Source organism: Liolophura sinensis, chromosome 10 (genome assembly GCF_032854445.1).
Source record: "Liolophura sinensis isolate JHLJ2023 chromosome 10, CUHK_Ljap_v2, whole genome shotgun sequence".
NCBI lineage: Eukaryota > Metazoa > Mollusca > Polyplacophora > Chitonida > Chitonidae > Liolophura > Liolophura sinensis.
The window spans coordinates 22,228,554-22,241,333 of NC_088304.1; the positions used below are offsets into that span (position 1 = coordinate 22,228,554).

At 39.7% G+C, this 12,780-nt stretch overlaps 2 protein-coding genes across 3 annotated transcripts in view; one reads left to right on the forward strand and one right to left on the reverse strand.

Annotated features, from left to right (window-relative positions):
• LOC135476539 (uncharacterized) overlaps positions 1-12,780 on the forward strand; it is a 324,624-nt gene that overhangs the window by 184,284 nt on the left and 127,560 nt on the right. The window lies entirely within an intron of this gene.
• Positions 7,609-12,780, reverse strand: part of LOC135476181 (synaptic vesicle 2-related protein-like) — a 41,103-nt gene continuing 35,931 nt past the window's right edge. Inside the window, exons 15-17 of the mRNA XM_064756115.1 lie at positions 11,856-11,945; positions 10,700-10,813; positions 7,609-9,579 (exon numbers count right to left, since the gene is read on the reverse strand). Coding sequence (XP_064612185.1) covers positions 9,538-9,579; positions 10,700-10,813; positions 11,856-11,945 — 246 coding nt within the window. The 3' untranslated portion in view covers positions 7,609-9,537. The remainder of the gene's footprint in view (positions 9,580-10,699; positions 10,814-11,855; positions 11,946-12,780) is intronic.

The following is a 12,780-nucleotide window of genomic DNA, read 5'->3' on the forward strand; positions in this document are numbered from 1 at the left end:
GGGCCAATCAACCCGACTGACTTCACCACAGAGCCCTTGAAATTTCCGAAACGGTGTAGCTGGAATGCCGCCGAGAAAACATTGCGTTTTTTCATCGAATGCAGTGGAAAGTATGAACTTACAGCGTTCAGGCTAAGCCATGACAGGTCTTCAAGGGTGTCAATTTTCCCTCGTTTTATAACCGGAAGACATCCGGAGCTCGACTTAACTCGGAGCTTCTATGAGTTCCAGCCATATTATCCTCTGCCACCGGACCCCGCTGTGCAGTGGTTTGATTATGTCATCAGCGGACTACCGTCAAAGTTCCTGCTGACGTTTAAAAGTGAACTTGAATGCGTAATTACGCCGGCGGACGGAAGCATTTTGGTGACGTGTTTGGAAAACGGCAAGAGCTGTGATGTAACGTACGGAGAGTCAAGTCAGGAAGTGACGTTAGTGACGTACGATGCACATTCGTACACCATTTGTGTGAACGGAACTGAACTTCGTGGGAAGCCAAAACCTATCGTTCCCCGCGATCTCGAAGAGTTCGACCCAACAGTGTGGCAAGTTGACCCGACTCGCAAGTTGGAGCTGTGTTCGCTGGAACAAGACGGTGTTCTGTCTGTTGAACAGTGCGATAACATAAGAAGAATTCTGAAAAACGATGCGAATATTGATTTGGTTATTCTGCACCGTTTGGTTAAGCTCGTTCTCACAGGGAAGCACTATCGAAATCAGGCTACTCTTCATGAGAAACTTCGAATATTTTACAAAACTCAGGCAACTGAGGAATACAAGGCCAAGAAGCACACCCTGGCCGGAATATGCAGTCAGCTAAAGACGTGGCATGCTGAACGGATGGCACTCTCTCACCGTCAGGCCATGGAAAGTTACAGGACGTTTTACAACTGGGACCGTGAAGAAAACCAGATTGACCTTCACGAACTGAGAGCTTATGACGACAGCACCACGAAACAAACAGGGGAGGCAATAGAAGTCCTGGAAGAGGTGATAGAGAAGTGTAAACAGAAGAGCTTTTGGTTAGAGGTGATTGTGGGTTCTGGTCATCACTCCAAGAAACGCCAGCAGACAATTCGACCAGTGGTAGAACAATACCTAGAAAAACATAAGCTGGAATTCAAGCCGTGTAACAAAGGCGCGTTGGTTGTTGACTTAAAACCATTCGTTGGTGAGGATCCTTTCTTTGGTCACTTTTATTGTGAAGGCTGTGACAAGCTCTGGGAAAGCCGATGTTGCTGGTTTGACGAAACTTCGTCAGAGCACAAGTTCTATGGTCAGAGATGTTACAGGTGCAAAGCTGAGTGTTTTCCGCTGAAGCCAGGAGAGCTTTGTAAACCCGATCACCGTCGGGAAAGTAAAGGCAAATCTCAAACAAAAGAATTGCAGGAATGTCACCGTGGTCATTGTTTGAAATGCCAGGCAATTGAAAGGCATTGTTTCACTCTGAAATGATTCGAAACAAACGTCGCACGTTTGATCTGGAGTATGCCATGCTATGATCACTAGTGCAGGCAAGTGGTATATACATTTGTTTTCTTATTTATTTATTTGATGGGTATTTTACACCGTACACAACAACCCTTTACATACACGACAGCGGTCAGCATTGTGGTGAGATGAAACCGGGCAGGGGCCCGTGAAAACCAACGACCATACGATTTTTTTTTTTTTTTTTTTTTTGATTGGTGTTTTACGCCGTACTCAAGAATATTTCACTTATACGACGGCGGCCAGCATTATGGTGGGTGGAAACCGGTCAGAGCCCGGGGTAAATCCACGACCATCCGCAGGTTGTTGGCAGACCTTCCCACTTACGGCCATAGAGGAAGCCAGCATGAGCTGGACTTGAACTCACAGCGACCGCATTGGTGAGAGGCTCCTGGGTCATTACGCTGCGCTAGCGCGTTAACCGACTGAGCCACGGAGGCCCCAACGACCATACGAAGATGGCTGGCAAACCTTTCCACGGCAAATGACAGCTGCATTTATGTGTACTACCATCTGAACGGGATATAACCCCGTTATCTTAGGTATTCGCCTAAAAAAAGCCATTTTAAGAGACAAGTAACTGTCATAAAATATTACTCTTTGTGCATTATCGTGTTTTTCTAACAAACTTCAAAATACCTTTCTATAAGGTGAAGAGCTGTCAGAAACGCGACGCATTTCTGGTTCAAATTTAAAACCTCGTCACAAGGCTTAGTTTCTGTGAGATTTTGACACTGAAATTTTGACACATTTGTCGTAAGGTAACACTGATCTTTTAAATTCTAAGAGTTCTAAACTCACATTTCAAATTAAGTCTCGATCAAAATCTGCCGGTCATTTAATCATGGATTAAATTTTACGTTAAATAGGTATTCTAAACAGAAAGATGATAATACATCGGTTTCACGAATAAGACACGCCACGTAAAGGCACTTAGAATGTGTTATAGGTTACATAATTACGATTATTTATATATTGACCATGTTGTTTATATGATTCATTACATGTATAATCACATTATTTATTTGTTATATTATACTGACAGTATTGTTTGTATTATTTGATATATGTATTAGCCCTTACTCAGACCGATAGAATTGTATAAGATAAGGTGTGTACATGCACGTCACAGCATGCACACACCATTTCCCTGTATGTTATTTAAGTTATATTATATTCACATATTACTCCATGTATTACTTACTTACGTCACAGGGCATACCACTGTATTAAATTAATAATAAAATGTATCATTTGGTGTATATGTAAATCAATATGCTACACCTATTTACTTATATAGAATATATCGTATATTTACCTACATGTTTAAAGATTGTATGTACGCGCTCCTGTGATACCCATCTGCTACCGAGTCATTATGAATGACTCTGGGTAGAGGATTAGCCCGATTAGCGGGAGCGTACATGTATAGAAAGGGCCGCTCTCTAGGGCGCCTGTACAAGGTTACGGTCGTCCGTGGAGACACTTGTTCTTGCCTGTTCTGTGAATGCGTTGCCACATCGGTCAGCTATAAAGTCGGGCACAGAGTGGTAGGACTTCACTTCCACTTGTGTGCTCGATAATTGACTGACTGGCTTCGTATTTCTTATTACAGGTAAGTAACAGGTGTCCCAGCGTAAGACCTATAGTTAAATTGTATTACATGTACGTACTGATTCATAAGTATGATTATCGAATATTATATAATTTACGGTTTGTCGAATATTATTGTTAAATATTAAATACATGTATATACTTGTAAATAAGCGGTGCAAATGTTATATAATATTAAACAATGTATTACATAATACGGATATACATGTATGCACCTGTTTATATTTATATTTGTCTCTTTAATAAAAGAAGACTTCCACTTGTGTGCTCGATAATTGACTGACTGGCTTCGTATTTCTTATTACAGCTCTACCTATAGCAAACCTTTGTAAACGGCAAAGGGTGCTAGCATCAGGACAGAACCAAGACTATATTAAATGTATGAACCACTGGACAAGAAGCAATTTATGTTAAACGAATAAAATTTATTATTTCAAAGTACTCTGAATGTCCATATTACACCAAGACACACAGGTCAAACAACATTTAATTAATCTACAACATATTTTAACAATGTGTACCTATAAGATTTAATAAATAAAAATAAAAAATACCACTTCCGGTTAAACGATACATCCGCCATACAACAAATAAAATCACTCCGTCCGTTTTAAAATAATCGCGAGGCATAAAACGTAATTTTTCCGTTTCCTTACCGAGTTAATTCAAATTTTATACTTAAAAATTTCATGAAATTTTTCACCAATTAATGTTAAGTTACACTCGTAAGTTACAGTAAATCACCTAGAATTCCACGTAACATTGCATACGGTTTTTTTTTTTACACTAAACAACACGTTTACATTTGCATACGTTTTGGGTAAGTTCACGGTATACAAATGATAGATTTTGGGATGTTTTCAGACACAGATATTGTTGTACATTCAATAATTTATTTTTTTTAAACATAGTTTACACAGGTAATAAATGGCATACGGTGTAGCTTGTGATGATTTTTACTACAACTGGACACATTTTCTGGAAATATTCAGTTCAACAGTTATCCGTCTTCACATATCCTAATATGCATACATTATTAGCCGTACATCATGCAATAAACATCTGTAATTTGGTTTTGTTTATGTATTTATTTATTTGATTTGTGTTGTACGCCGCAGTGTAATGCACTATGGTGCGGAAAAACTGGGCAGAATCTGGGGGAAACCCGCGGCCATCTGCAGGTTAATTTGCATATACCACACGACACTTCCTGCCACAATTTGCACAGTACCCACATATCCGATCATTGTAGGTCCAGCAACCATGGTATCGTGCCGGTAAAATGAGCTACAGGGAATTATTTCTCATCTATATTCCGCACGACCAACGTCAAACCAAAAAGAAAAACAATAAAAAAAAATTCAAAAAACAAAATAAATAAGAAAGAAAAAAAACCATTGATAACAAAATACATCGTCAAGACATTTAGGAATACTGAGAGCTCTGTACCTGTTTGTTTAAATTGTGTAAATTAAGATGTACTAAGTTTCAAAAGCCACATGTATTACGTTCTTACTCTCTTATATGTATGTACAAGTTACTCTCATTTGAGACATACTGTATTAACTCCTACTGGTAACAAGAACGTGTACTAACACTCACAGCGACATACACGTAATATACACGTTTCTACTTGCAGCTGCCTTGTATTAACTCAGACTCGGTACATTGTTAAACTTCCAATTTTTCCACGCATTTTATTTCCATTCCTCGCAAATGTCGATTGCTACACGAGCAAAATCTTACCTATCAGACGTATTAAATTTTCATCTGCAACCTATCCAGGCAGAAAAGTAGCTGGCATATTATAAATGAGCTAGCGGCTAAGTTGCACATTTCGCCCAATTCTGAGCCTTCTATTGGTCTTATATACAGGTGTTTTGGAGGTAAGATATCCTATATATTGGACAAATGTAAGTCTCAAAATGTTGCACCAAATGATATTTTTTTGACATTTACTTACCTCTAAAAATGGAATGTCTGCGGAGAAATTTTAGGTCATTTATCGTATGTGCTTATGAGGAAATCGATCCTTCACCGAACCAAATCCATTTGGCTGTACTTAATTGGGCGGCGCTTAACATGCTTAGAGCTTCATGTTCAAATCAAATACCAGTACTCCAATAAAGTTTATTACAAATAAACTACAGACTCACAACTGAGTACAATATCACACAAGCATCCTGCCTAACAACAATGTATGTATGTAAACCCAAGGGTCCAGTCTCGCAAATCTACCTTAAAGGGATACGGAACCGATTCTGACTGGCCGGTGTGAGAGAGATAGGCAAGTCCAGGCTATGCCTCGCCTAAGCTGAATTTTAGGTATGGTACATTTATTCAAGCGTGACTAAGGCTGTATGATTTAACCCAGGAAAGCATATCTGTACAGCTACTGTCAGCCAATCAGCCTTGATTCTGTATCCTGTTAACAGACTAATGGAGTTGTTTGTTGAGCTACTATAGCAACACTTGACTTTTTTTTAAAATATGTGTTGCCAGAATAGTTGAAATCAACTTGATAGGCCATGATAGCTTAGTTGAATTGAACTCGAGACTTCATACAAATTGTGACCTTTGTATCCATATTTACAACACGGGATAACTATAGTCGTAAAAGTGACATATTTTTGCGTACGGCATAAAACACCAATCAAAAAAAAATAAATAAATAAACTATGTATTACAACCCAGAGTTAACGGTAAATAAATCTGCTGGTCAGGTAATAATTTAATGCTGCCTTAAATCTCAGACGAAAATACCAGCTTACACAAACACCTTTACTTCTGCAAAAAGAAATTTGGATTCTTAGAGAGGTCGTAACGTTACGATGCTTGCAAGTATCTAAGCGACGTATACATTTAGTATCGGCCGTCTTGGTGATTAGGCCGCCGTGGTGCTACGGCTTCTTTGTGAAACAGACCACTGGTCTTTTTTTTCAAAAGTAAACAAAAGTTATTCCTGACATAAACCTGTGCACAATCCTCATCACACAGCAACTGGGCTCGCTTTCAGTCAATGTCCTAAACGTTTTGCTTATAGAGGCTATGCCAGAGATTTTTATCAGCGCATATCCGATCACAGTTTTGCTATTATTACACCCCAAATAATTACCTTTCACAAAATATCCGCTTTGCCTGTGAAACGTACTGTTACCGTTAAAAAAACTAGAATCCCAATGTCCAAATTACCCCGCTTCTATTACCCAACATTTCCAAAAAAATGAAAGAAAGAAAACTAAGAAAACCTCAAAAGACATGACATGTTGCTTAGTTTGGCATGTAGCAATCAGGAAAGAATACAGTTACATGAAAATCCACAGAGTACCTGAACGAAAGTAAATATGAAAATAATTACCGACTGTAATTAAACTAAAGCATGCACGGGTTCAGATGGTAGGCAAGAGGTAAGGCAAAATGCACTGAAACGGGGGCAGTAGTTTGGGAGTAGATGCATATACAAAATCGTGTCCACAGACAGGCAGACAGACACAGACTAAGAGACGGAAAGGGTGATTCCAACATTCCCCTGCACCCTCAAATTCGTTGGCTGGGGTATAATCAACAATAAGTTCTTTAAACGTATAAAGCTGGATGCATTTATACTTTTTAAAACCTTTAGACTCATTTAAACACTATAAATAGTACAGGTACGAGTGAATATGGATCTTTGCCAAAGCCTCTGTAAGCAATAATATGCCGAACTTAAATGATCTAAGCAACGTTTGAGTGACACGCAGGTACTCCATACTGGACTTTTGTCTAGGTACGTAGTGCAAACTAGGTTAACACCAGGCTTGAACGTATATATCTATATATATCTATATATATATATATATAATGTATATATAATTAACCTGATCCTATTCGAAGCATACAATGCATGTTCTTATTTTTCACTCTAACAACACATTTTTATTGTTTATTTATTTATTTAGTTGATTGGTGTTTTACGCCGTACTCAAGAATATTTCACTTATACGAAGGTGACTAGGATTATGGTGGGTGGAAACCGGGCAGAGCCCGGGGGAAACCCACGACCATCCGCAGGTTGCTGACAGACCTTCTTTTCATTGTTAAGCATTTTACCTGTATGGTCGCGGTAAATGGAACAGCCAGAAATAAGTGCATATATTGCCTTTATTTCCAACAGTGAGATAAATATGCTGAAATACTTGTTTCTGAACACATTTTATGCCCACGTTTGATTCAGCTCTAATGTCATACAGGGTGATGCTGGTTGAACTCACTATCATTTCAATGGAGCTCGGATACACTCCATAAATATTTTCCTTCATTACGGGCAAAATTCGTCTGGTTAAAAGGTGGGGGGAAACTGCGTAGATTCCAGGGGAAAACATCGCTCTTTTGACCAGTTACACGTACCGTAAGCATGGTAAGGCTATCATCATGACCATCGCTTTTTCTCCGTGAACACTACCACATGTATGTACCGTACAGTTCAAACCGGAAGTAAAGCGATGAGTGAATCAGATGGACCCCGATTCGAAGTAATGGCCTAGCTATTATCTGCAGCAAAAGTGACACCTTAGACATCCTAACCAGTGACGGCCCCAATATACAGAGTAAGATTATGGGAGTTCATAGTGCCAACCCCTTCCCATGCATGCAGCACTGGCATGGCTGATCAGCTGGGTCAACTCTACAATCACCTCTGTCCCCTATAACAATATTGTGGATTCTTCCGGCCTTCAGTGACTTTGTCAACATTTGTACAAGTATATTGTCACCAAGGTGGAATTAATGTCAACATTTTATTTACTATATCCCTTGCAATAATCTGGTAATTGTGTGTCAGCCCACTGATAGGTCTGAGCCATGCCATGCACCTGATTTGGCTTGGACTAGTAGGCTTATTGTTCAATATCTCACGGCTTGCGCCGGCAGACGTTTTGATAACTGATCCCTAACTTTCTTTTACCTGCCAGTGTCAGAGCGTGTTAGGTACTTATCAACTGAGTAAGAAAACAGGTTCTAACTAGATGTTTCATTTGGTATAAAAGGCTTTATCTTAACTTGGTAAGGCAGAAATTTGTAGAAGAAATTCGTCCCTTCAAATGTGTAATATTTACTGACTCCATAAGTATGTTATTTGCTCTGATCAACCATGCTGAAAGAAATGCTAACAAAGCTGTACTCAGAACATTCACGTGTGCCTTGAGTGGATTCCAGGCCATAGTAATATTGAAGGGAACGAGAGGGCGGATCGGTTGGCGAAAGCAGCTTGTACGAAAAGTGCTATTGGTATCCGTGTAAATATGTCTGTCTCGGAAATGTCTAGTGTTTATCGAAAAGAGTTTTATGAAATGTAGCAGCAGGAATATGAAATTAGTGCCAAAGGTAGATTTTACTACAGTTTGTTTCCTACAGTAAGAAATGCTTGGGTGTCAGTGCAGGGAAGGTTACAACAAATGTTTTTTGACGAGATTGCAGTCGGGTCACGTTCCCTTGAATTTTTATCTCTATAGAATTGGAAAGCATCCCACTGGGTTTTGTAACCACTGCAATGTTTTAGAAACTATCGATCATTTTTTACTTCGGTGTCCATATTATGGACAGATTCGTAATGACAGATTAAGACGGCTTTCGATTTTAGGTGTGCAACAACCATCAGTTGCGACTCTTTCATGTCCACAAACTAACCAAGCTCAAATATATAATTTGGTAGTATTTTTTTGTCACAAGAAGCAAGAGATTCTGTTAGCTACTACATTAGCCACCTTTAGGGCGTCATCAAATTAAATTGGTTCTGTTATCATCGTTATTATTTAACTGGTCTCTAAATCTGATAATTACTAATTATCTTTTCAGGATGACAAGAACAGAAAATATTTGGTTGCTCTGGCATGAATAGGGCTATTATGGCACCCGAATATGCCAATATTTTCTATCAGTAGTAGGGGTAAAGTAGATAGAAACTTACTGTCACATTAGTAGATTTGTGTACTTTCACAATGCAAATCCAGAGTGTGTCCTGGTTGGCATTAGTGAGCCAATCTCTTGTCATTCAATGAGTTGTATTGGATGTTCCTAACATTAATAAATTGTACACGTTGTTGCTGCGTTACAACAATGTCTTCTGGATTTATTTGTGATCATCCAGCCACATACCCGCCAGCTCCCCAAACAGCGATTTATGGATAGCGGCTTGGTGATTATATACCTTCACGTGAAACATTCATTGTATATCCCCAAAAAAAATGTCTGCACATGGCACAAAAATACATCAAATGCTTCCATCCTCTTCCTACCGATTAATAGTAAGCCAAGATCTAGGCATGCTTTGTTTAAGTCTCAGTATCAGAGTTTCTGCCGATGCCATGTTGACTACCTGGTCCAGATCAAACCAGAATCCTATACTGGTCAAGTCTAAAGCGAATTGCCCTAAATTTGGATTGTCGACAGCCAGTATTAGTGAACCACCATTCCAGCATCTAGAGGCTTGCTCGTGTCCTGGGGATAAAGAAGCAGGTTAAATATATGTAAATGGGCCAGCAGAGTTTAACAAAATCTGAAAAATAAACATGCATAATAAAAGATTACAGCATAGAGAGTAAAACCAAAGCACTGACAACAGTGTCACTCGATGTAGTTGGCAAATGGTGACACGTAACTGGTGAAATACCGTCATTCACTTTACTCAGGGATTTATTCCAATTGTTCATGTAAATGCTTAAGAGAGCGAAGTACATGCAACCTAGAACCACTGCTTAGCTATGGCTTAAGCAGAATTGAGTAGAAAAAAAACAAATTCTGATAAGAGTGATATCTCAATGGCTCAGTCATTATTTTCGTTATTAAACAATTTGTTTTATGACCTTCCAATCTGATAAGTGATATCTCACTGTTTCAGTAAGATATCACTTTTGTTATCTGAGATAACAAAATATGTATATGTATGTAAGTATACTAGGGGTTTAACCTCGTATTTAACAATTTTTCAGTCATATGATGACAAGGAGTCTTGTAGCTTCTTGTGGCAGGGCGAATCCATGCCTCCAAAGTGTTATCGCCACTGAAGCATCATGCCGAAGACACCAGGCATGACGCCCTACCCAGTCACATTATACAGACACCGAGCCAACCAGTCCCGTTTCCTTGCTCTATAAGCCTCTCAGTGCTAAGCGCCAAGGTAGTGCCATTTCTTAAGTCTGCCATATGGCCCGACCTGGGTTTGATCCCGAGGTCTCCCAACTTCGAAGGGGACACTCTAACCACTAAGGCCACCCAAGTGGTTCAAAAAGAATTTAATGCGCATTGGCAATATTTTAGTCATACTGGGGCGACTTTTTTAAAAAGAGAAAGCAAAAAGCTGCCGTCCAAGTATCAATTCTCATAACTATTGTAGTAACTCTACAGTATTAAATATGCTATTATAATTAAAGATTCAGGTCAGCAGCTGACTTTTCAGCCTTTACTCCAGTTGATTCTCAAATAAAATTCTAAAGCTGTGCCAGTATACTGTATTCAGTTTAATTTTTATGTCATTTTCTTATCCAGTACAATATTCTGTCTCGCTGTCATGTACACTTGTCAAAGCGGCCAGCCAGATGGCACCATGGTAATAACTTACTGTCATGTCCCTGCCCATGGTCTCGATGGGGAGGAAGAAGGCAGCTATAGCTGCAAGGATGCAGACTATCCCGTACAGAGAAATGGCCAGGAACGGCGAGATACCCAACAACACCTGAAACACAACACAAACACTGTTATCACACACCATCATTTATTGCTTTGTTGTTTAATGCCAAACTGACGAATTTTTTCGCTTATAACTATGCATTTGACCACTCTGAAGAGTTTTTCACTTGAATGATGTGGGTCAAATTTATGGGTGGAGGAAATCCACCGACTTTTGGCAAGTTACTGGTGAACTTTTTCTCACATGTAATGTACAGATATGCACACCATATTAGAGAAAGACAAGTGTTCTTCAGCCAATGTTTAGACTGCGATAAGGGTGACACATGGGCTGCAAACCACTTGTTATCATCAAGTTGTAAAACTTTAGCTGTTTTTTTTTTTTTTTTTTTTGAGGAGGGGGGGTGGGGGGTGGGGGGTGCAGGGGTTAAGAATATGCAGGATCAGGAGTTTTCTGGGAGGAGGAAACCCCGAGTGAATGGCTAAAACCACTGGCAAGTTACTGATGAATGTTTCCATGTGGGACATATAGATATGCACACTATATTGGTGGATGACAAAGTTGCCTTCAACGAACAACAGACTGGCCAAACAAGTGTTGTCGGCCACTTTTTTTTATCTGCACCAAATCCCCAAGAGCAGTGTAGATGTACCAATGAAGAAGTGCACATGATGAACAGGTGATATAAATCAGATCATAATTAATTTGTTTAAGTATATACTTTGATATATGTGTGATTCTGACAATACTGCTACAATGAACCATGGCACGTCGAAACTGTCCTTTAACACTGCACTTTAAAATTTTCCCGGCCTATCTAAAATTACCATTCCAACATAACAATAAAGATTAGCTTACTGGTTGCAGACTGATCACTGGTTGCGAACTGGTAACTGGCAGTTTACTGACTGGTTTCTTACAAAACTACAATTTAACCTATTTCCAGGTTATATTACTGTGTCCCAATTCAACACAACAATTAAGATTTGAGTACATGACTGGTTTATAGCTCTATACTGGCTAGTTCCTGACTGGTTTCTGATGACTGGTTACTGGTTGGAGGAAGGAAACCAGTTTTCATACTCACCTGTGCTACGAATGGTGTGACTATAGCTCCTACCCTGGCCATGCCACTACAGGCACCGAGTCCCATGGCACGGATTGATGTGGGGTACACCTGTGGGTAAGAGAGGGACGTTATAACTGACAGGTGTATTGACTTGATGAGGGGAGGACGATAGGGAAGCATTATGGCGAACGGAAACAGAACAGAGCCAGAGCAAAATACATAACCATCCAGACTGACAGACTTTCCCATGCTCAAATGGAGAGGAAGCCACCAAGAGATGGACTCTCACAGCCACCCGATTGGTAAGAGGCTTCAGGGTCTCTGTCACTAATACCACACGTCCACAGAGGCCCTAGGCACTATGGATGACAAACTGATGTCCTTACTTCAGCACAAGTACAATGTACATGTAGTTAAGGCCATTGCCATTGTAGTTACAACACAAGTAGCCTATCACAGGTTTGTGGAATGGCCCATAACTCAAACATGAATTTCAAACATTTAAATCTGCACAAAACTGTTTTCTGAACACAACTCCTCATAAAAACTTAACAAGTACATGCATAATGAGATTCTTTCATCAATGTAACCGTGCAGACCATTTCATAACCCCCTAGTATGAAATGATTTATTTCTTCATTTGCTTTGATTTTTTTTTTTTGATTGGTGTTTTACGCCGTACTCAAGAATATTTCACTTATACGACGGCGGCCAGCATTATGGTGGGTGGAAACCAGGCAGAGCCCGGGGGACATTTGCTTTGAAGTTTAATGCTTTACTGCAGTGAGTGAGCGAGTAGGTGCCTGGAGTTTAATGTCATCCTAATAATTTTTCAGTCATATGACAATGCAGATTTCCAACGCTCTTTTATCTAGTGCTGTTTCACTGAGGCGACTTACCGAGGGCAAGTAAGCCGCCCCACCCGAGCCATTACGCTCATATA